The 24,377-nt window shown below is 45.1% G+C and overlaps 1 protein-coding gene across 2 annotated transcripts; it reads right to left on the bottom strand.

Annotated features, from left to right (window-relative positions):
* Positions 1-11,942: 11,942 nt before the first annotated feature.
* On the bottom strand, positions 11,943-16,847 carry Spata19 (spermatogenesis associated 19). 2 transcript variants are annotated; one of them, NM_029299.3, is made up of 7 exons: positions 16,708-16,847; positions 16,478-16,534; positions 15,859-15,951; positions 15,635-15,726; positions 13,170-13,247; positions 12,775-12,842; positions 11,943-12,125 (listed from the first exon to the last, which is right to left on the bottom strand). In NM_029299.3, exons 1-6 carry the CDS (start codon positions 16,783-16,785, stop codon positions 12,776-12,778), a joined length of 465 nt encoding a protein of 154 aa, NP_083575.1. In that variant the 5' UTR covers positions 16,786-16,847; the 3' UTR covers positions 11,943-12,125; position 12,775. The 2 variants fall into 2 exon arrangements, with proteins under 2 accessions (NP_083575.1, NP_001291987.1); NM_001305058.1 differs by lacking the exons at positions 16,478-16,534; positions 16,708-16,847 and adding an exon at positions 16,301-16,442.
* Between the last annotated feature and the right edge of the window lie 7,530 nt (positions 16,848-24,377).

Below are 24,377 nucleotides of genomic sequence, written 5' to 3'. Positions count from 1 at the left end.
GGCCTTTCCCCCTTGATCACTAATTGAGAAAATGCCTTACAGCTGGATCTCATGGAGGCATTTCCTCAAGGAGGCTCCTTTCTTTGTGACAACTCCAGCTTGTGTCAAGTGGACACACAAAACCAGCCAGTGCGTCCCGTTCCTGGCCACGCTGGCTTTCAGATGCCAGCCAACACACTAGGCGAGCACTGTACCTCTGAGTCCATCCCTACCCCTAGAGATTATTTCCCCTAGGTATGTGTGGCTCTTTATTACTCTTAAAGACCACCATGATCTTCATTCTGAAATTTTATGGGCCTGGAAAGCAGAAACTATCCCCTTGCAGAAGGGCAAGGTTACTGTCCCACGTTGCCCAAGGCTTATGCGATTGGTTCATGGGCGTGAGGAGCAATGGCCAGCAGCCACTGCAGCTAGAAAGTGCAGTGCAAATCCCTTTCCTAAACATATATGGTTAGGAGTCACTGTGGCTGGCCTGGCCTGAGGTTTGCCAAGTGTCAGACACCTACTGTACCACTGACAGTGGTTCCCGCCCTTGGACTTCAAAAAGACTCTGTGAACCTGGATCACAGTGAGGTTGAACACCTCCTCAAGATCAAGGTACCAAGGGACAGATGAGATTCCAGGGCCAATATGTGTGTGTGTGTGTGTGTGTGTGTGTGTGTGCGCGCGTGCGTGCGTGCGCGAGCTCTCGCTCGCGTACACACACGCTACACAGTCCCCCTCAGGAAAAGGCCTTGCATGTACACCTCTGCTAGAAGGTACACAGCTACTTAAAAGCCTTCCTACAAAATAAAGCCACTGCCCTGCCTTTCTCTGGGCTGTCCCTTCTCTCACGGCAACCTCCTCACATAATCCATCCCACACTCATTATGCTGGCCTCCATGCCCAACTACACACACACACACACACACACACACACACACACACACCAGCAAGTGACGAGTGAAGGCATAAACTGCAGTGCTAGGAGAGATGAGACCCAGGATTCAAAGGAACAATGGGGAGAGGACAGCAAAAGAGATGCCAACACTCAGGCCAGAGTCACGGCCAGTGGCTTTGTCTTTCCTTGAGTACTGCCAGGAGTAGGAAGAGGGTTCTGGGATCCCCCCTGCCCTACGTGGGTATGCATCCCAGTGACAGAGCCCGCTGAAAAATTCAGAAGCTGATGGTATCATCCTCTGTGACAACCAGGGCAAGATGAAACAGGTGGGCAGGGACCATCCTCACACAGGTTCCACTTCCCTGTGGGTCACTCAGAGTTCCCCAATTCTCAGAAACACCTGACATTTTCTCTAGACTCTCTTTTCCCTCTCTTAGGAAAATGGCTTTCAGCCCTACATCGACTGCTGGGTAATTGGAAGACATATAGAAGAGCTACTGGCTTGCGTGGAGGCAGAGTGCTGCCTCCCCAGACCCTGGAAGGATGGAGTACACCTCCCTAGAGCAGTCTATGAAGTAAGCAAACACATATGCATATACACTGTGTCTCAAACCAAGCAGAACCAGTTGATGCTGTTGTGTGGAATACCCAGAGGGTGCAACAACCACTAAGCCATCTGAGAGAGCCTAGAGGGGCCTCTTGTGCCCCCATTTTGTCCACGTTACACACCAAGATGAGTTGCCCCTATAGGACCAGAGCCTGGGCCCCTCCTAATGCTTTATACTTCTCAGCCTCCATCCTCTCCTTATACATCTTCCTTGCCCATCTGTTTTGTGTGGAAGGCCTGCCTGCATACTCTCACAATCACTGGGCATCCATTCCTTCCCATGTGGCCAAACTACCCCATTTTTATGTGCTGGCATTTTACTTAGGGTTTCTATTGCTCTGAAGAGACACCATGACCATGGCAACTCTTATAAAGAAAAACATTTAATTGGGACTGGCTAACAGTTCAGAGGTTTAGTCCATTATCGTCATGGCAGGAAGCATGAAAGCATGAAGGCAGACAGGGTGCTGGAGAGGTAGCTACGAGTTCTACAGGCAGAAGCAAGAGAGAGAGAGAGAGACACTGGGCCTGGCTTGAGCTTTTTGGATCCTCAAAGCCTACCCCAAGTGACACAATTCCTCCAACAAGGTCACATCTCCTAATAGTGCTTATGAGCCTATGGGAGCCATTCAAACCACAGATGGTTTGGCCTTTGGTGAGGATCAAGGCCAAGCTCCAACTAACTCAGGTATCTCAAGACACTTGCTGAGTCTTTCTTTACCTTGAGCTGAGGGTCCCCACTACATATGGTATAGCTTATGAAAGCAGCTTTTGTCTTAAGTCCTCCTTGTTGTAGCCCCGTAAAGCAATTCCCCCTGGAGCTGCAGAGATGCACAAGATTATCACTAGCAGTCTTCCAGGCTCAGCTAGGGTCTACAAGAGATGCCAATGACTCAGATTGAACACTGATTCCTGACTCTGTCTAGAACCAAAAGGGTACATTAGGAAGTTATACACACTTAGATGACAAGAACAGGCCAACAGGCTACATCCCCACTTCAAATTCTAGCTGGGCAAGCCGGGGCCAGCTCCCTGCCCACCTGCCCAGCCCACCTTCTGCCCTACCCTCCCAGAAGATCCATGACCCGCAAAGCTGTTATTAGCGCTTTCAGCTCCATTTAACTACACAAATGGCTTGGTCACAGCTGACTAGTCCCAAATTTGCCCTTGATTTTCTTTTAATTCACCGTGGCTCAGTCCCCCTGTAATACAGGTATAGGAGGTATATTTGTTCCCAAACTCCCCTCCTGGGGTTAATCATGCACAGAACAAAACTCCATTTGAGCCACTTAATGATTTCATTTCCACCCTAGGTTTGAAGGCGCTGTGTCTATAATACTAATGCAGCTCTCCCGCTCCTCATACTCCAGATGCCCGTGTGTGAGACATCGGGGAAGGGGGCTCATCCGCAACTCAGCCACGCCCTCTCAGCCAGGCCTGCCAACCATGCTCATCTCCTCTAGACGGGAAGCCACGCCTATCTTATGGAGTCATTTTAACATCCACCTGCGGAGTCTGTACCTTTCCCCCATAACAGGCTCTATCATCAGCCAGACCCAACCCCTCCCTTATTCCAGACACTCAAAGTCCGGGCCAGTTCCCTGAACATCCCCCTGGCCTTGGGAGTGGTGCCCATGCCTAGTGAACCCCTCCTTCATTTCCAGGGCCTGACAATGCCTCCGCTCTCTCTGTGTCTCAACATTACCTCCTGTAATAAGCTTTTTCTCTCTGGCAGAGAAAACCACCGCACTGCCGCTCCCTCTCGCATGCACTGTTGACTTATTTTCATACCATATTTCATAATCAGTGTGCATGACAGCCTATCTGCCACTGTGAGCTCCCCAGGACATGACACTCTATTCACTGGGCATCCCATATCCCACTGGGCATCGCTTATCCCCAGAATATTGGGTATAAGTGCTCAGCACGTTTTATTTGAATAAATTGCCTCTATATTATTTTGTGTGTGTGAATGTAAACTGTTTTCATAACTAAACAAAGATATTCAACGGCATCTCATCTTTTTAGGCTTTCCCAAACAGTGCTAAAAATCTCACCAAGCCCTGGTAGGAGTCTCAGGAAAAGACCAGGTCACCTTCAAAGATGTTGTTTGTGTGGAAATGGTGCCATCTAGTGGCTCAGGAGAAAATAGTTTCTCAACCAGGGATATGAGGGCTCTGTGACAGGTGTTCCTACTGAAGGCTTGGCTACCACCCATCCCTCTCTCCAGTGCTCTAGACTGTAGCTCTTCCCTGAATTGCTGACTGTTCCCTGACAGCACCCCTCCTATGTGCAACATGCTCCACCTCAGCTTGTGTGCATCCATGTCCATCCTGTGTGTATTGTACCACCAGGGTAGACTCAACATTCAGGGCCCAAATAAAACTGACCTCCCAGCCTGGCTTCTGTACCTTGACTAGGAGCAGTGTTTCTAAACCTCCAGACTCCTCTCCCACTGATCATGGCTTCAGTCTACTGTTTTCTCCTCCACTCCACTTCCTTCCTCCTGCCCAAGGGGTACAGAAAGCATCCCTCCTCTGATTCCTCCTCCTCCTCCTCCTCCTCCACCACCACCAACACCTCCACCTCCACCTCCACCTCCACCTCCACCTCCACCTCCACCTCCACCTCCACCTCCTCCTTCACCACCACCGACAACGTCTGCCACAGCCTGCAAAACCACTCTCTGCTTCTGTGTGTTTTCCCACTGTGACAAACACCCAAGACTAACAACTTAAAACGGGAGACTATTTATCTGGGCTCTCCTTTCACAGGGTCAGTTCCTGGTTACTTGACTCCACTGACTCTGGGTAAAGAGGGTGAACCTGGCAAGCCAGGAGCTCACAGTGAAAAGAAAAATTGATAACTTCATGACGAACAGGAGGAACGGGTGTGGGGAGACACCTGGGACGTGTCTGTCCCTCTGTCTGTCCCTCCTGCTTTCTGACTCAGCACCAGCACCTGGGGTTGCTCCATCGGCTGCAGATCTCACCACACCCACAGCTGTCCACGAGGTGAGGTCTTTAACAGAGCATCCCCTGGATTTGCTGCTTGTTCCAGCCTGAGCAACCCCCAGCGTCCTCCAATCTTGCCCCATGTTCCCTTCCCCCTTCAGAGCTCAGCACACTGCCCTCCTGACCCCTGACTAGGGGGCTCTTATTCACTTCACTTCCCGTGCACACCCCACTAGAGCAAACAGGTTGCAGAAGCCAGGAACAGGTGACAGGAGAGCGGGTGTCCCTGACCCATGTAGAGGATGGGTCATTGAGCCTGTCCCTTTCTCTTCTGGAAATACGTGAGTCAGGGGAACATAGGTGACATGGAAAGCAAACATGGGTTCGCTGAGATGGCAGCTACTTTTTCCCCTGAAGACATTGAGAGGATAAATGGTGGAGACAGCATGGAGGTGGATTTCTAAGCAAGGCCAATAAAAGAAGAGGGGAGGGGGCCTATAAAATACCTAAACCAACCTCCAGTCACTAAGGGTTACAAGGGATAAGATGGTCCTTCTCCTCTGCTAGAACTCATGTCTTTCCTGGGCATGGACTTCTTTGCCCCGTTGCAGAGAACGAACTCATCATGTCCTATCAGACCAGAAACACCTAGTTAGACCTGCACTTCTCAAGCAGAAGGGTTAAGCCTCTGGGGTTGCTTGCAGTGATAGGCAGCCACTGATGTCTTTTTAGTCAGTGGCCTTTGGGCCCTGGTCTTCAGTGTCAGCACTAGGGTTTGTTTGTCTTCGGGGGTCTTTTTTGGCACATGTCAGTTTTGTTTATATAAAATGAAGAGACTGTCTCTCTGATGATGGGTTTAATGAAAGGCACTCTGCTTTGGGTGTGGGCAGTCCAGGATTATGTGGTAACTATTGTCTGTTAGTTACCTGGATGTTTTATTTTTCTTTTTGGATCTTGCAAGGGGAAAACTACAAGTAACAAGTTTTATAAATTTAATTTAAATTGTTACAGGTTTTCATGTTCAGGACAAATAATTTTTCAACCTTCGATGATATCCTTGCAGCAGTTTGTTGGTAAGGTGACTTACACTGCTGCTCACTGGCTCTGGTCTCCTCAATGGAAATATTGATGGAGCCATTTAATGACTGTGTGACATTAAAGAAGTGACTCAATCTCTCTGAACTCCTTGTTCCTGGTCTGGAAGTAGGGAATGATAGTATAAAATTGAAAATAATTGTTTTATTTTCAAATCCCTGAGTAGGGGTGTGTTGATACACAGTATTTTATAGTGGTTGCAGAAGATGTGATTGGTGTGGTTCCTTTCTTATCTCCCGTGTTGTGGTCGCTTGAATAAATCAAGAACAATCCACAGATTCTATGCTATCCCCATCAAATCCCCAATGCAATTCCTTACAGACCTTGAAAGAACCGTTCTCAACTTCATTTAGAAAAACAAAAAATCCAGGATAGCTAAAACAATCCTGTACAATAAAAGAACTTCTGGAGGTATCACCATCTCCGATTTCAAGCTGTACTACAGAGCAACAGTAATAAAAACCATATGGCATTGGCATAAAAAAAAAAAAAAACAGGTAGGTTGCTCAATGGAATAGAACTGAAGACCCAGAAATAAATCTACATACCTATGGACACTTGATATTTGACAAAGAAGTCAAAAGCATACAGTGGGAAAAGGAAAGCATTTTCAATAAATGGTGCTGGTCTAACTGGATGACTGAATGTAGAAGAATGCAAATAGATTCATACTTATCACCCTGCACAAAACTCAAGTAGATCAAAGACCTCGACATAAAACCAGACACACTAAATCTCAGAGAAGAGAAAGTGAGGGATGGCCTTGAACACATTGGCACAGGAGACAGCTTCCTGAACAGAATACCAATAGCTCAGGCACTAAGGTCAACAACTGATAAGCAGGACCTCATAAAGCTGAAAAGCCTCTGCAAGGCTAAGGCCACCATCAATAGGACAAAATGGCAGCCTACAGGTTGGGAAAAGATATTTACCAACTCTACATCTGACAGAGGACTAATATCCAAAATATATAAAGAACTCAAGAAATTAGACATCAACAAACCAAATAACCAAATTTAAAAATTGGGTATGGAGCTAAACAGAGACTTCTCCACAGAGGAATCACTAATGGTTGAGAAGCTCTTAAAGATATGTTGAACGTCCTTAGTCACCATGCAAATCTAAACAACCCTGAGGTTCCACCGTACACCTATTAGAATGGCTAAGATCAAAAACTGACATGGCCACACATGCTGGCAAGGATGGGGAGCAAGAGAACACTACTCCATTGCTGGTGGGAGTGCAAACTTGTACAGTTACTTTGAAATTGGTTTGGCAGTTTCTCAGAAAATTGGGACTAGTTCCAAGAACTAGCTATACCACTCCAAGGCATACACCCAAAAGATGCCTTGCCATACCACAAGGACACTTGCTCATCTATGTTCATAGCAGATTTTTTGTAATAGCCAGAAGATGGAAACAACCCAGATGTCTCTCAACTGAGGAATGGAATAAAAAAGAAAAGGTGGTTCGTTTACACAACGGAGTACTATTCAGCTATTAAGACATCATGAAATTTGCAGGCAAGTGGATGGAACTAGAAAATATCCTGATTGGGGTAACCCAGACCCATTAGAGACACACATGGTATGAACTCACTTATAAGTGGACATTAGCCATAAAGTACAGGATACCCATGCTACAATTCACAGACCCAAAGAAACTAAGTAATAAGGAAGGCCCAAAGGAGGATGCTTGAATCTCACCTGAGGGGAAACAAAATAGTCATTGGAGGTGTGCATCGAGAGGGAACTGGGTGGGAGAGAGGATGAGGAGAAAAATGGAGGTGGGGATGAGGTGAGTGGAGAGGGAATGTGGGAGAAAACTGGGAGTGAGAATGGAAATCAGAAGGGGACATCTCTGGAAGCAACTTGTGACCTGGGATGAGGAGGCTCTAGGAGTCTATGGGAGTGACCCTAGCTGAGATTCCTACCAGCAATGGATATGGAGACTGAAGTAGTTACCTTCGATAGCTAGGCAGGACTTCCAGTGGATGGAGGGGTCAACAACCCACCCACAAATTCCTCAACCAAAATTTGTCCTGCCTACAATATTCAAAGGACTAAAGATGGAGCAGGCTGCGGGAACAACCAGCCAATGACTAGCCCAACTTAAGACCTATCCCATGAGAGAGAGCCAACCTCTGACACTATTGATGACACTCTGCTATGCTTACAGACAGAAACCTAGCATAACTGTCTCCTGAGAGATTTCATCCAGCAGCAGATGGAGGCAGATGCAAGACCCACAGCCAAACATCAGGGAGAGCTCAGGGAGTCTTGTGAAAGATATGGGGATGGAATTGAGCAAGCCAAAGGGATCAAGGACACCACAAGAGAACCTACCCATGGGGCCTCACAGAGACTTAACCACCAACCAAAGAGCATGCAGAGGCTGGACCTAGGCCCCCTACACATTTGTAGCAGATGTGTAACTTGGTCTTCATATTGGTCCCCTAAAAATTGAGTGAGGGCTGTCTCTGTCTCTGTTCCCTGCCATTGGATCCCCTTCCCCTACCTGGACTGCCTGTGTGAGCCTCAGTGAGAGAGAATACACTTAGTCCTGCTAGAACTAGATGTTCCCGAATGGGGTGGTACCCAAGGGAGGCTTCCCTTTCTCTGAGGAGAAGGGGGGTAAAGAAGGAAGAGATCTGTAAGGTGGGATGGAGAGGAGAGAAGGGAGACTGCAGTCAGGATGCAAAGTGAATAAATAAATTAGTTAATGAAAAAAATAATGGACCCCACAGATTCATATGTTTAAATACTTAAAGAGTGGCACTATTTGAAAGGATTAGGAGGTGTGGCCTTGCTGGAGGCAGTGTGTTACTGGGGGTGGGCTTTGTTGGTTTCAGAGTCCTGAGCCAGGCCCAGTGGCTGCTTATTCCTGCTGCCTGTAAATCTGGAGGTAGAACTCTCCATCCCCATGTCTGCCTGTGTGCCACCATGGTTCCTGCCACGATGACAATGGACTATACCTCTGAACTATAAACCAACTACATGCTTCCTTTTTATAAGAGTTGCCATGGCCATGGGGTCTGTTCACAGCAATAGAACATTGACTAAGACACCGGTCAAAAAGAAATTTTCATCAAGGCAGAACTTAGTGAGCCCACTTATAAAGTGACTGAAAAGAAGGCTTGGAGTTTTAACACTTCCTGTCACCATCAGCTGTATCCAAGGTATTTAAGCCCCATGGTCTTGCAAATGAACTAAATGTCAACAACTGGGCTCTTGGTAGCATAGGCCTGTAATCTTAACACTTGGGAGGTATAGGCTGGAGGATTGGGGATTCAAGGTTATCCTCAGCTATAGAGAGTACAGGCAAGGCCAGACGACATGAGACTTTGTTTTTAAAGTAAATACTTTTTAAAGAAGAAAAATAAGCAACAACAACAACAAAACCCTCTTCTTGGATCCACTGCTGGTCTGCGGGTTGAACGAGGCAGACTTAAGTAAGGAGGTCAGACTCTCCTTGCAACCAGAACTGAAGCAGGAAAACCGCACCTGTGGCTGAGGCCAAGAGGGAATGAGCCTGACTGCAGAAACTGTCACCAGGTCTCCCAGTAAAGAACAAAGCAAAATCTCCTTATCATTCTCAAACAGAAAGAGTGGGGGGGGGGGAAGAAGGAAAGAGAGGGGGAAGGGGGAGAGCACATGGAGAAAAAGTTAGAGTGAGCAAGGAGAGGGGAAGGGAGATGGGGGAAGCAAAGGAAGGTGGGAGGGAGAGGAAGGACTGAGAGAGAGAGAGCATTCTCTTCTCCTTCAGAGAAGCAAGCCTTCACAGCAATCGTTTTCTAGAACTGAACCAGCTGGGCAGAAGAAATCCAACCCCAGAAACTTACCTCAAGGCTTTCAGTCTTTCCTAACACCAATGACAATGGGAAGAGCCAAGAAGCCCGTGTGAACATCACAAGGACACAGGAAACAGGCTCAGAAAACACTGAGGTCTCCTCACAGGGCTGCCCAGGTTTCCCCTCCACACACATGTCACAGTAAGCAACAGAGATGGCAGCTGTGAAGGAGTTACTAGGGAATGCCACAGAAGAGAGAATAGCACATAACCTAAGCCCCGACCTGCTAAGCAGAAACCCTGATGCTAAAGAGCCTGTTTTCCTCCAACCCTGATATATCACATCTGCCTTTCATTAGTAAATTTCAGGATGTGCAATTAATAAAAGCCAAAAGGTAGATCGTGGAACACATCAGCTATCAGAATCAGACTTGTATGAGGCAGGTGTGGGCAAATAATCAGACTAGGGGTTTAAAACAACTTCCATAAACACGCTGAGGGCTCAGAGGGAACACATGGGCATGTACGAACAGATGGGTAATATAAACAGAGAGATGGAAACACTCAGGAAAATACTAAAGAAGAGGCCCAGAAGAAAATACAACACAGAAGTGAGAAATGTCTTTGAAGGGCTCATCAGTAGACTGGACGATGCTAAGCAAAGCATCCATGAGCCCCAAGAAATAATAGCAGCAGGGTCTGGGAGAGAGCTCTGCTGCTAAGTGCTTGCTCTGAATGCATGGAAAACTGAGTTGGATCCTCAGCACCTGTATAGAAAACCAGATGTGCTGGCTTATACTCCTAGTGGAGGGGATGTGGACTCAGGGGAGATTCTGTACACACACATGCACACTTGCATGCACGCAAAGAAAAGATAGCATTATAGGCCAAGAGTGTAGCTCAGTGGCAATTTGTGTGCTCACCATGCATGAGTCCATGGGTTCAACTCCCACCACCGAGGGAAAAAATAGCAACAGAAAACAAAAAAGAATGCAGTGGGAGATTGGGGGTGGGTGTAGATCAGAACATCTAAGACCTGTGGGTCAATCATCAAACATTTCTGTAGCAGATGTGTAACGGGATGATCAAGAGCACAGAGAAGGAGACATTATTTGAAGTGTTTAAAGTTAAGACATTCCCAAAACTTAGGACTGTGTTGAACAACAAATCCAGAGATCTTAAAGACCTCCAGGCAAGAAAAAAAAAAAAGATCCATGATTATTTATATTATATTCGAAGCATAGAAAGTCCAACATACAGTAACCAACCTTGAGGTCTGTCAGCAAAAGAAGGGATACAGAAAGTGTGGTAAATATGCACAATGGAAGTTTATTCGGGCAGAAAAAAACATAATTATGTCACTTGCAAGAAAATGGATGCAACTGGCTATTACCATATTAAGCAGATTAATTCTGTCTCAAAAAAGACAAACATCACATATTTTTCCTCTCATTTCTGAATTCTAGATTTTATATAGATACATGAAATCATGTATGCGCATTTAACATAAAAATAGAAGTAAAGCTGTCTGAAAGAGTGAAAGGGAGTCATGGAAGTGAGGAGGGAGAGAACGGTGTGGGTGATGCATCCGAACACCTCATAGCACATATGGAAATGGCCTTGTGAAACTCAGCACTTTAGATAGTGAATACAAAAACCTCTAAAGAAGGCTGGTGAAAAAAGACAGGGAAAACTCTTGTCTCCAAAGAGCAAGGATCAGAACTCCGTGCAGAAACCACACAGTGGAGTGGAGTGAGCTATTCAAATGCTAAAAAAATGAAACTGACAACAACATTCAGCAGTCCGCAGAGCCATTCCTCTAAAGTGAAAAATAAAGACTTCCCCGCACTCAAAAATGGAAGACAATCTTCACTAGTAAACCTGCCTAGCAGAAAATATTTAAAGTTCTTCTGAGAGAAAAGAAAGGTCAGAATGAGAGCTACATATAATGGAGATGCTAAAGAAGCAATAGGTGGATATAAAGTACAGAAATCCTCAGCACTCCCTCGGGAAATCCACCCCACCCACAACCCACAATCCCCCCCCCCCCCCACAACCCTCCACCCCCCACAGTCTACTCCACAGCAGCATCCCTTCAAACCAGCTGGGATCTACTGCAGTGCCCACAACACAAAGTAGGCAGATGTGTGCTCCTCAGCACCAGGTCTGCAAGGCAACCAGCACTGGATGGATGGGTGAACGGACAGATGGATGGATGGATAGACAGACAGACGGATGGATGGATGGATGGATGGGCAGATGAATGGAAAGATGGAGGATGGATGGATGGATGGATGGATGGACAGATGGATGGATGGATAGACGGATGGACAGATAGATGAAGTGATGGATGGATGGATGGATGGATGGGGATGGAGGGATGGAGGGATAGAGAGAGGGAGAAATTGAGGGATGGATGGGTTTAGGGAGAGAAGGAGAAAGGGAGGGAAGAAGGAAAACGGGAGGAGGAGGGAGAGCGGAAGGGAAAGAGGGAGGGAGGGGAGGGAAGGAGGAAGGGAGGAAGGGAAAGAGGGAGGGAGGGGAGGGAAGGAGGAAGGGAGGAAGGGAAAGAGGGAGGGAGTGGAGGGAAAGATGGCACTCACACCAACAATAGGGCTGGTTGGTAAATAAGATGTCTCTTTATTAGCACTTCAGTAAGAAGTTTCCAGCATTGTCATGGTGGTAACCAAGGGCTCAGCGTTTAGAGTCTCTCTTCTCAAGTCTGGTCACCCTTCAGGTCAAAACATGAGGTGGACACTCTTTGGACACAGGCTGTTCATCGACCCTGGAGTCCTTCAACCTGGGAATCAGAGATGTTCAGTGTTCTCTCATGGAAATGTGCAGCCAGCTGAAGTCAGTATCTGCTCCCTGTCTTCACTTACCCTCCGCTTTCTGTGTAATGGCTGGCTGGATCGATGAGAACCCTTGACAAAGCATGCCCTGTGCAGAATCTGGCATACAGTCAGCACTTAATAAATGCTAGCATTGTATCTTCCTGGCATTTCTAAGCATGTGGCCTCCAGCTATGTGACAATCAGTCCTTTCATGCCCACCCCGACATCAGCTACCAGGGTATCTTGCTTGGATAAATCCAGTGACTGCTTCAGGTATGCTCCATCTACTGGGATGATTCTACCTCCAGACTTCCTCTTCCTGGATCCATAGCAATATGCAGCTATGGCCTTGTATAAAGTACAAGCAGAGGCTGTGTGGCCAAAAGTCCCTAGTTGGTGTCAGGTTCAATCTATACGCCCTCCTACTGATACCCGGTGTCTCCGCACAGACTTAGAACAGCAACATCCATTTTTCCCCACCCCACCCCACTGGCCCTGAATGCAGACCCGTCCCTCACTCAGGAAAAGGTAAAGCTCTCCACCCTAGGTCTCTCCCTTCTACTGCCAAGGCTTGATGCCCTGTCCATCCAGGCCCTTACCTACAGATCTCCTCACCTTAGCATTCTGAGCAAGAAGTCCTGAAGCTTGGATCATTGTACGAGTCACACATGAGATGAGATACGCTGCAGAGGACCAAAGGGAGGATGCTGTCAGAACCTATCTAGATCTCAAACCCAAACCATAGCCCAAGGGATGGGCTGGCTGGGAAGCCCAGACACGAGCCATGGCTGTGTGAAAACTTTAGAACTGAAGTCCTGGAAGAAGGCCTCAGCCTGGAGCCATGTGCAGGCAGATACTATGTGAGGTTGATAAGTACACCATGATGTGAATCAGAAAGGACTGAGGTCCTTGGAACTATATGTACCCATATGATGCTGGAGCCAACTGATGACGTCATCACCCACCTGTACCTGGGTGGATGTACAAAGCGACTCCTCGACAGAACTTACCTTCGTCTCACTTGATCTATTCGTTCCTGCATGACGTCATCCATCACTTCACTTGGCACTTGGAAGATACGGGTGTGGCTGGAAAACACCATTGAGACGTGAATTCTCAGCTGCTTCTCATAACAACTAAGCCTGGTGAGGCTGCTGGTACTGGGACTGTAGGCACAGGAACGCCAGGTGCATGGGCCTGAGAGCCCATGTCTCAACTAACTAACCTCTCAGACACCCAGCCACTGTATGCAGGCAGCAGGTGGTTCCAAGGGAAAGACAAGCTGGCCCCCCAGCAAGGCGGTGAAGCTGTGTAATTCCCCCTTCCAAACTGCTCTCTGCTTTAGTATATCCTTGTAGGATTAGTAACAGGACACACGCACTTCAGTCTAGCACTGTTTGCCTTCTTTCTCTGTGCCAAAATCCCTTCCCTTCTCCAGTACACTTCCTGTCTTTTCGCCTGCTACTTCCCACGCATCCCTTCCAGAGTCATGCAGTGCCCACCAAATACTCCCTACTTCAAAAGGCTATGAGAACTAAGCTCATTGGTACCCTGTACATTTGAACCAGAAACTCCACCTGCTCTAACCTTCTTCCCCCTAAGAGAAGGGAAATATGATTGTGATGATCACTCCTACCAGGAAGACCCAGTTGAAGCCCATACAACAGTGGCTCTCAACCTGTGGGTCGGGACCCTTTGGGGGTTGCATACCAATACCCTGCATATCAGATATTTACATTATGATTCACGGCAGTATCAAAATCGCAGTTTTAAAGCAGCAATACAAAAATTTTACAGTTGGAGGTCACCACTGCATGAGGAACTGTATTAAAGGATCGCAGCATTAGGAAGGTTGAGAATAGCTGTCATAAAAGGCGCTAACGCAGACAAGGCCAATTGTCTCCAGCCTAGGAAAAGGGGCCCCTCAGAAAGCAGGGCCCAACACTGGGCCCTGGAAGCACCTAGGGTATAAACTGCGTCTAGAAAGCCTATAGGCTTTCCTTTTTCTCTACAGTTTGCCATTTCTATGATAATAGTACCCCATTAAGGAGCCAGTCTGAGCAAACTGCCCCCTGGGAGCCTTCCTGAGACCATCTGGCACAGTGCCGAAGAAATGTGCAGCCCAGCCTCTAGCTGTGCCCCTGGGCCCTCCAATGGGGTTCCCTAACCCTAACTTCTACATACCCTGTTCATCTGCTTAACTTCATGGCCATGATCTATGAGGCTGTGCTCTGCTCTTTGGTTTTCTCCAAACCAGCTAGCAAGTACAGGGTGACACATGCACACCTACTCAAAGAATGAAGAGCCAGTGCAAGCATGTTACAAGGCTTATCAGAACTAAGAAGAAAACAACAGAACCAGTGCATTGTGGGAAAAAAACAGATTGTTCATTTCCGATCCCCACTGAAAATTCAGAGTAGAAAAGAATTATACATAGATAAATGACTGATGTTTCTTGTCTGCCTCAAAGATTTTAAGCCAGCTATACAGCCAAGGCTAAAACAAGCCTGGAAGACGAGGTTAGTTCTCTCCAAACCATAGAGAGTAATGGTTGCAACTCCATCCGCACGGAGCAAGGAAAACCTGGAAATACGTCAACAATGTCCAGGAGCCTTAACCGGTTTCTAGAGAAAATTTCTTCCCTGGGTAGCTCTGAAATCCCCCCATTGCTTATCCCTTCCTAGAAGAGTCAGTACATATTTGAATAGTCTACAATAACACATGACTACTCAAATCCTGAAGCAAAACTAAGCTTGCTGAGAAGTGCAGCTTCCTCCTCGAAGGGAGAGCAAAGCAGATAACAGGAGCACAGAGCGGGAAAGAGGGAAGCACAAGCCCTTTAGTCACACAGGGACTAGTTCAAGGACAGATGTGATGATCTGGCTCAAAGTCAGATAGATTCAGAAAACATACACACACAAGCACACACACACACACACACAAATAGGATGCCTCTGCAGGAGGAATGGGGTGACTCCAGGCCTGCCCCGCTCCACCTAGAATCTTAGCATCTTCAGGATCAAGAGAGGCTGTGAGAACGGGCTGCACCAAGGTGGCAGGAAGGTGACACACTTTGTCACAGAATTCTTGCCTCTGGCGCTGGGAGACCTCAGCACTGCAAAGTCGCAGATGAGGGCTCTGGCTTTTGCATTTTAAGAGCTTATTTTCTTTTAGCTCTTTTAAGTGTCGCCACTTCTGAACAATTCAAGTGCAAAAATAACGGGAATCTGAAACACATTCAGAAGCATTTAGGAAACGGAAAGCAAGCCTAGCTCCCCAACTGCTGAAGTCACTTAAAAATGTACAAAATGTAAGCTTTCAAGATAGCAAGAATATTCCCCTAAGTCCCCAAGGCATGACTGAGGAATTTCTCCACCAAAGGAGGTTGCGTGTCTAGAGCAAAGTAGCTATGTGCTTGATCTAGCCAGGGGCAGGTACCTTCTCCGTAAGACTCCCCTGCTCCCAGGCACCATACCTCCATCTTATAAACTGGATCCTTGTTCTTTCCTCCAGGACTTCTTGACTCGGGTCTGTTAACATATCAGACTTTGAGAGATGGTGTTTCACCTAGAAATCCAGAGGAATACACGTGGTTACTAACCGATGTGGACATCTGTGGCTGGGATGTGCCATTTGCCCAGGTTCCATCACACCAAGGACCATCGGGCCTCACCCCCACTTTCACACAAACTCTGTTACCAAATCTCTGGTCACATGTATGTCATGTCCATGGGTGGGAGAGTCGTTGATGGACATCTTCTCCCTTATGCTCCGAGAAGCCTCCTCTTCCGTCTGAAAGGTGAATGAATAATTCCCCCTCTTGAAGTACCTGGCTCCATCTGATCACTCCCAAGTGCCTCCTCTCCTCTTCCTTCCCCTTTGTTCCTCCCATACAACATACAACATACAGACACACACATACACACATGCACACACACACACACACACACACACACCTCACTCCATTACTAAAGCTTCTGCGCAGAGCTCCCGCATTGCTCTCCTCCTTGGAATCTCTTAGAAGCTCCTCTAAGCCCTTGGACCCTATCCCAAGGTACTCTTGGGACCACCTTGAAGAGAATTCCCTCCTCTAGAAGTTTGATAAGTTAGTAACAATGCCAGCACTTCTCTTTTCTCTTACCAGCCCAAAACCCCACATCCTCTCAGACATGAATTAAACTCCACTCTAGGTGGGGAATTCGGTTAAAAAAAAAATGAGTTTCTCAGTTGTGTAGAGAGTGAAGACATGATTCCTGTCTCCTATTTATCCCTGCAGTCTAGAACTTTGGGTGATGAGTCATAGAAGAATTCTACTCACTTTGTTCAACCAGTGCTGCACAACGGATACAGCTTCGCTTTCTTCAACTTCAATGTCCTGGAACAAGTTGGTAAAAACGATTACTTCAGAAAACCCAGAGAGAGGCTCCCACCCTCACCACTAAGACCAATGTCACATGACATGAGATGACTCTGAAGCACAGCAGGAGTGTAGAAGGGAGACGACAGGCTGGCCACAGTTCCAAATGGCCACTGCTGCCACCCACTCACCGAGTTCACCCTTGGTGGGAAGGGTAGCCCTACGGTTTTCCGGGCAAAGATGTACATAATCCATGTTGTAATGATCATCTTCAGACTTACAGAGGGACTCCTTGGCTCCCTCCTTCCATTGAAGCTGTCTGAGAACTTCTGTGAAATAGCAAGGTTATTGAAGGGAGGTTCCCCCTGATTGGTTGGCAAGTGATGATGTGACAATGACCTCCTTCAACTTCCAGGGTGAGAGTGCAGAGGGAAAAGAGGGGCTTCAAACTGTCTTCTTGATGGTGGCTCAGAAGAGGAGGGGCATAGAAGATGGACGATATACAAAAGGAATTACCAAAATCAGAAGTCTTGGGGTGGCTTACTGTCTTAAGCAATGCTAAATAAAATTTCTAAAAACGAAAAAAAAAAAAATTACAAGTCCAAAGAAGAAATTATGGCTAAAGCAGCTGGCCGGTTAAACAACCATTCAGACCAGCATCATGGTTATTAATCTTCTCAAGTGAAGGAGGAAACAAAATTGATCCACCCAAAACTGCCCAGAGAAAGAAGCAATAGGGATATTTCCATTTTTGTTTGTTCTGACCACTCAGATGACGCAGATCACTGAAAAGCACCCTAGGGGATGAGGGGCTGCTTCAGTCAGGAAAGTACTTGCTTTTTAAGCACGAGGACTGGAGTTTGACGGCCAGACTCATAAAGTGTGTGTGTGTGTGTGTGTGTGTGTGTGTGTGTGTGTCTGTCTGTCTGTGTGTGTCTGTGTCTGTGTGTGTGTGCCTCTGTGTGTGTGTGCCTCTGTGTGTGTGTGCCTCTGTATGTGCCTCTGTGTGTGTGTGTCTGTGTGTGTGTGTCTGTGTGTCTGTGTGAGTGTTTGTGTGTATCTGTGTCTATGGTATGTGTCCTTGTGTGTGTGTGTTCATGCATGTGTGCATGTTTGTATGTGTGTTTGTGTGTGTGTTTGTGTATGTGCATGTATGTATGTGTTTATGTGCATGTGTGTCAGTGTGTGTGTGTCAGTGTGTCTGTGTGTCTGTGTGTGTGGTATGTATCTTTGTGCTTGTATGTGTGTGTGCATGCATGTGTGTATGTGTGCATGCATGTATGTATGTGTATGTTTATGTGTATGTGTGATTGTATATGTATGAGTGTATGTGTTTATTATGCATGCATATATGTATGTGTTTATGTGCATGTGTGTGTGCATGTGCATGAGTGTGTGAGTGTGTATGTGTGTGTGCATTCATGTGTGCATGTCTGTATGTGTACATGCATGTATGTATGTGTATGTTTGTGTGTATGTGTGTTTGTGTATGTATGTGTGCATATGTGTTTGTGTGCATGTGTGTATGTGTGCATGCATGTATGTATGTATTAATGTGCATGTGTGTGAGTGTGTATGTGTGTGTCTGCAAGTATGTATGAGTGTGTATGTGTGTATCTGTGTGTGTGTATGAGAGAGAGAGGAGAGAGAGAGAGAGAGAGATGCAAACATGTACATCTTACTTGGAGCCTGGCGTATGCTGGGTTGTGTTCTACCACTGAGCTACATCCCTGGTCCTTTTGCTTAAGAGTTCATTGAGACATAATTCACTTTACAAGAAATCAGCCATTTAACGTGCACAACTAAATGGTTTTTAGTGTGTTCACAGAGCTGTGTACCTGTTACTCCAGTCCACTTTTACCATATTTTACCACCTCCAAAAAGAAGCTCTTTGCCTTTAACAGTGAAATCATTTTTCTCACACACTTGGCATTGGTCCCAGGCAACCATTAATCTGCTTTCTGTCCCTACCTACTGTCTTGCTTATTCTGGGCATTTCACATGGATCAGATGAGATTGATATCTGTAACTTAACATGATGGTTTTTTGAGGATCATTCATCTCCCCCAGAAACACATATCATAACATGCATCACTAACTCTCCACATACATATATCATAACATACATCACTAACTCTCCACAGAGAAGCAGTCCCCTTTCTACATGCGCCATGTTTGGTTTGTCCATTCATTAACTGATAGACACTCTGGTTGTTTCTATGCATTACTATGAAAGATGTTACTGTGAACATCTGTATACAGTGCTTTGTTAAGTCGGTTTTCAGTTCTCTTGGGCTTGTAACTCTCAGCAGAATTGCTAGGTCATACGGTAACTGTATGTTTAACATTTTGAAAGTCTGTTAGAAATGTTTTCTGAATGCCTGCATCATCCTACCTTCCCATGTTCAGTACATGATGGTTCTGGTTCTTCCACATTCTTTGCCAGGATTGTTACTATCCATCATTCTGATATCAGGCATCCTAATGAGTATGAAATAGTATCTCATTATGGTTTAGATGTATATCTCCCAAATGATTAATGACACTAACAATCTTTTCCAGTGCCTCCTAGCCTCGTGTGTATCTTTGTTGGAAATTTGTCTCCTCAGATGCTTGGCCATTTTATAATTGCATTATCTTTTTATTTGATAGATGTAAGAGTTTCTTACACAGCCCTCATACAAGTATCAGATAAATGATTAGTGAATACTTTCTTCCTGTGAACCATCTTTCCCCTTCTTTGTTGGTGTCATTTGAAGCAGAAATTTTCTGAATGTTTGATCAAGTTCAACTCATGGATTCTCACTTCTTTTGGTTATGAAATCATTGCTTCGATCATGAAGATTTGATCGTATTTTCTTTCAGAGAGGGAGGGTATTACAGCTCTTGTGGGGTTTTTTTGTTTGTTTGTTTGTTTGTTTGTGATCTATTTTGAGTTCGTTTTTGTACAAAGTGCCCAAATTCATTTTTTGTGCATGCACACAATTGTCTTCCATTATTCATTGCAAAGGAGATCCTTTCTATATTGAACAATTTTGGCAACTTTCTTAGGAATCAAGTATCCCTAAATTAAAATTTTTAGTCTAGACTGTTACTTGACCTGATTGTCTGTCCTTGTTTCAGTGCCATGTTTTCTTAATTATTATAGCTTTTCGAGCAGTTTTGTCAAATGCCATTATACATTTTCAAACCTTTTTTAACGTATTTTTAGACCAGCTTTGTCTTGATATCAAAGCCAGAGGCAGCAAAAGAAAGAAACCTAGAGACCAAGAACCTTTCAGAATATTAACATTTAAAAAATCCTTTTTTACAAAGTCATGTATGGTGGTACATACCTTTAATGCTAACATCTAGGATGTAGAGGCAGGAAGATCATGAGTTCAAGACCAGCTTGAGCTATATAGCAAGACACTATCTCAAAAAATGAAACCCTTAAGGAAGAATAGCAAACTAAGCAGCACATTTAGAGTTATCACAGAGAAAGGAGCTTCAGTTGAGGAAATGCCTCCATGAGATCCAGCTGTAAGGCATTTCCTCAATTAGTGATCAAGGGGGAAAGGCCCCTTGTGGGTGGTGCCATCTTTGGGCTGGTAGTCTTGGGTTCTATAAGAGAGCAGACTGAGCAAGCCAGGGGAAGCAAGCCAGTAAAGAACATCCCTCCATGGCCTCTGCATCAGCTCCTGCTTCCTGACCTGTTTGAGTTCCAGTCCTGACTTCTTTGGTGATGAACAGCAGCATGGAAGTGTAAGCCAAATAAACCCTTTCCTCCCCAACTTGTTTCTTGGTCATGATGTTTGTGCAGGAATAGAAACCCTGACTAAGACAGTCTATTAACTTCTACAGCAACAAAACCCTGCTGGCATGTAATCACTGGTTTCATTGAATCTGATTGCCAATTTGGAGATATTGTCATATCAATATTAATTCTTCGATCCACAAAAAGGAAGGTCATTCTTGTTTAGATCTTAATTTATTTTAACAAAGGTCTCTGGGTTTTCATTCATAAATTTTGCAGTTTTATTATTACGCATTCTTTTTTAAATACTATCTTAAACAGACCCTTCATTTCATTCTGTAGCTTTTTATGGCTAGTGAATGAAAGTATAGTGGACTGTTGGTGTGTGTGTGTGTGTGTGTGTGTGTGTGGTGCATGAACATATGCATGTTCAAATGTATGGTTGTATGTGTGTCTTCCCAGATTGACATTGTGTGTCTTCCTTAATAACTCTCCCCTTTATTTCCTGAGACAAGGCTCTCGCTGATCCTATAGCTCTCTACTTCCAGCTATTCTACTTAGCCAGCCCATCCTAAGGATCCCTTGACTCCCTCTTAGACAACCCACATAGCTGTGACTGTAAACAGACCACTTACCTGGACTGGCTGTTTTGGGTTCTGGGGATCATAATTTTGGTCCTCATGTGGCAAAGGCTGTGTCCACTGAGTCATCTCTTCCAGCCCCCACAGTAAATTTTTAAATAATGATCTTGCATTCTGCAACTGTTCTAAACTCAATATAAACTTTCTTAATAGTTTTCCTTAGAATATTCTATATACCAGATCATGTCTTCTACAAACACAGATAATTTTCCTTCTTCCTTTTCAATCTCGACACATTTAGTTTCTTTTTCTCGCCTTATCATTCTAGTTATACAGTATCAAATAGATCTAAACAGATTAGACACCTTTTTCTTATTCCAGATTTGAAGAGAAAGCACTGTCTTTCACCATTAATATGATGTTAAGTGAAGACTGTTATGTAACTGTCTTTCATCAGGTTCTAAGAACTCTCGTGTTCGATTTTAGAAGTGGAGATGTGGAAAAGGTTTTCAGAAAGTACAAGCATATATTGTATTAGTAAGGCATACACCCTTAATCCCAGCCCTGGGGAGGCAGATGTAGGCTTATCAGTTTGGTCTACATATCAAGTTCCAGGCCTGCCAAACCGAGAGAGAGAGAGAGAGAGAGAGAGAGAGAGAGAGTATGTGTGTTTCAGTTTCAGAAATGTATTACATCTTGTTGACTCATTGGCCAAACAGGGGACACACACATACACATTCTCACATACACATTCTCACACACACACACACACACACACACACACACACACACACACATGCAGGCTATTGCCAAATCTATAGTTATTCTACACAACCTAATGCTAAGGCCCTATTGTTGAAGATGCAACTTATGTCATTGAACATGAAAAAATCAAGCTGACACTCAATTAGACCCATTACCCCTATGGACTAGAGTTTGTTGTGCTGGAAGGTAATTTACATATTACTAGAGGAGAAAATTAGTCATTAATATCATTCAGTTACAAGACCCCGTGACCTGTAAGATATACTGGTAAAATAATGACACATGTTAGGGGAGTAACCAACCATATCTTTTTTATTGGATTCAAGATTCCTTCTGTGAGATAAAAACTATACCTGACACTGATAAAATGGGGAAGAACCTGAGACTAGATGGTAGGTAATGAGCCCTAGAGGGAAACCCACTACTATTAATTCTACTAAAGGACCATAGAAATAAAGTGACTGACTCCTAATGAAATATTGCTATACTCATAAATTAGAGCATCACTCAACCTCAGCAGAGAAGCTCTTTCTGGCATTAGATATAAGTAACACAAAGACTTACATTGGATAATATGCAGAGAATAAAAGACTTAAAAGCATTCAGCCTTAAATGGGAAGTCTTTATCAAAACCTTACCCTTGGGGTTCAGGGATCTATGTTGAAGAAGAGATGGAAACATTGTAAGAGCCAAAGGTGATGAATGGCTCCATGGAAACGTTGTCTTCTAGCTGCAACAGGACTAATGCACACATGAACTCACAGAGACTGTGACAGCATATACATGACCTGCACAGGTTCAAACCAGACAAAATCCAAGCATGGAGAAGGGGAAATGGGCATCGATCCCAACCCTGACCAAGTCACTATCTGCAATAGATATTCACTGGTAAAAGGAAAGTCAGTTTTCACCAATGGAGTATCACTGTGAACATCCACCATAGCTCAGGGCAGGCACATGCTCAGGAGTATCTGTCAGTACAAAACAGATTCCGTGTGTGTGTGTGTGTGTGTGTGTGTGTGTGTGTGTGTGTGTGTGTGGTGTCGTTGTCGTTTGTTTGTTTGTTTGTTTGTTTGTTTTCTTTGGTCATTTTTATCTTCTTGGTTTTGTTTGTTTTGATGTTTTGTGGGAATTCTTGGAGAGGCTGAGGGGAGCAGGAAGTTGAGTGTGTAAGGAGGTGTAGAGGCGCTGAGAGGAGCTACAGGAAAGTAAATGAAGTGAGCAGAGGAAGGCCTGAGTGAGTGAAGTGCCGAATGACTGTGGCAGTGACACAGACACAGCCATGTCAAGGACCCCAGAGCCTCAGACCCAGGGATGAAGAGCCAAGTCTTTTACCCAGGGTGAGGCTCAAAGGGAAGTAGCAAAGCATTCCTCTGACTCGTGTGTGGATGTCAATAGTGTGTGCAGAAAATGTCCACCATGGCTCTCTGCCCCCAGATGTCACCACTCTTACAGAGAATGCTCCCACCAAGATTAGCTAAATCTGTCCCCTTGAGACACCTATAGATGATAAATCCTGCCTCCTTGTTTATCTAAAAACATAATGTATTATCAAATGTAGTTATATGTATAAGAGTATCTAATATAATTATGTTATCAAATAAGATAACATCATGGTAACTCTGTCTCCTTGTTTGAATGTAGGCAAAACCTTACCTTTCTATTCAACGCCTCTAATAAACAACCTGAGCTCCTGGGGTGCTTAAGTTTCTCTAGCAGAGAGCCTGGTCTTACACCCTGCTTTTCTATGAATCCATGTATTCATGTGCTTGTCTGTCAGTTTTTCATTCCCTCACCACTCAGCCAGGTCCATCCTTGGATACATGCGAGGATGCTTCAGAGAAAGAATATGAACAAAACATACTGTTTGAGAAACAAAGATTGTGTGACAAAGAGAAACAGAAAGAGAGATAGACAAAGACAGAAAAAGACCCTCATGTAATGAATGGGTTGCCTCTCTTTGAGTTGTTGGCCAGTGGGGTCACATAGACTCCTAATCATCACAAGCTATTGCCAATACTTCTGACGCTCCACAGAACTTCCATGTAAGATCCCATTTCTGAAGACATCATATATTCAAGTTACAGAACAAGGAGAAATCAGGCTTCAGTCACACCAGGTAGTGTTTATAGTGGCGGATGGTATTATGTATGCTGACAGATGAGAAAGAATAAGCCCCAGCAGCTGTGAATCTTGTAAGCTACAGTAATGGCTTGTCTGATAAAACATGCCCATTGATGCAATAGTGTTGCGAATGTTATTGGAGTAACCACCCACGTTCTGACTGAATCTCAGGCCTGCTCCAGGAGATAGAATCTGTATATGACACTATTAACAGGGCCAAAAATCTAGTTAAATAGGCCACAAGCCCTAAGAGAGAAGCCAATATCATTTATTCTGCTAAATGGACATAGTGCTAAAATGACTTCTTGTTATGGGTGTCATAGCACCAGAGGGCCCTCAAGTGTTGTCAGAGAAGCATCTTTTTGCAATAGGTGGCAACTGTCAATTAACACAAAAGCAACCCCTCTCAACTGATCAATGTACAGAGGAAAAAGACAAGACTGTGGAGTGCTCGGCCCTCACATTCCTCTCACCCCTTTCTCACCCGTGCTAGGGGTCTCTGCAGAAGAGGGGGCATGCAAACTGTAAGTGCCAGAGGTGGTTTAAAACATCAAGGAAACAACATTTTCCAGACACAATAGAACAGGTACACATAGAACTTGGTGACCATGACAGCATGCATAAGATCTGTGCAAGTGCAAGCAAGAAAAAAGCC

This window comes from Mus musculus, chromosome 9 (genome assembly GCF_000001635.26).
Source record: "Mus musculus strain C57BL/6J chromosome 9, GRCm38.p6 C57BL/6J".
Taxonomy (NCBI): domain Eukaryota; kingdom Metazoa; phylum Chordata; class Mammalia; order Rodentia; family Muridae; genus Mus; species Mus musculus.
This window is presented reverse-complemented; position numbering and strand designations above follow the sequence as displayed.

What these genes read in the sequence shown, in the direction of transcription:
- Spata19 (NM_029299.3), bottom strand. Translation starts at nt 16,785, where the DNA reads ATGATCATTACAACATGGATTATGTACATCTTTGCCCGGAAAACCGTA. An exon ending in TACATGTGACCAGAGATTTG is followed by an intron (nt 15,727 to 15,858) that starts GTAACAGAGTTT and finishes CTGGATTTCTAG; the next exon opens with GTGAAACACCATCTCTCAAA. An exon ending in ATCCAGTTTATAAGATGGAG is followed by an intron (nt 13,248 to 15,634) that starts GTATGGTGCCTG and finishes GGTGTTTTCCAG; the next exon opens with CCACACCCGTATCTTCCAAG.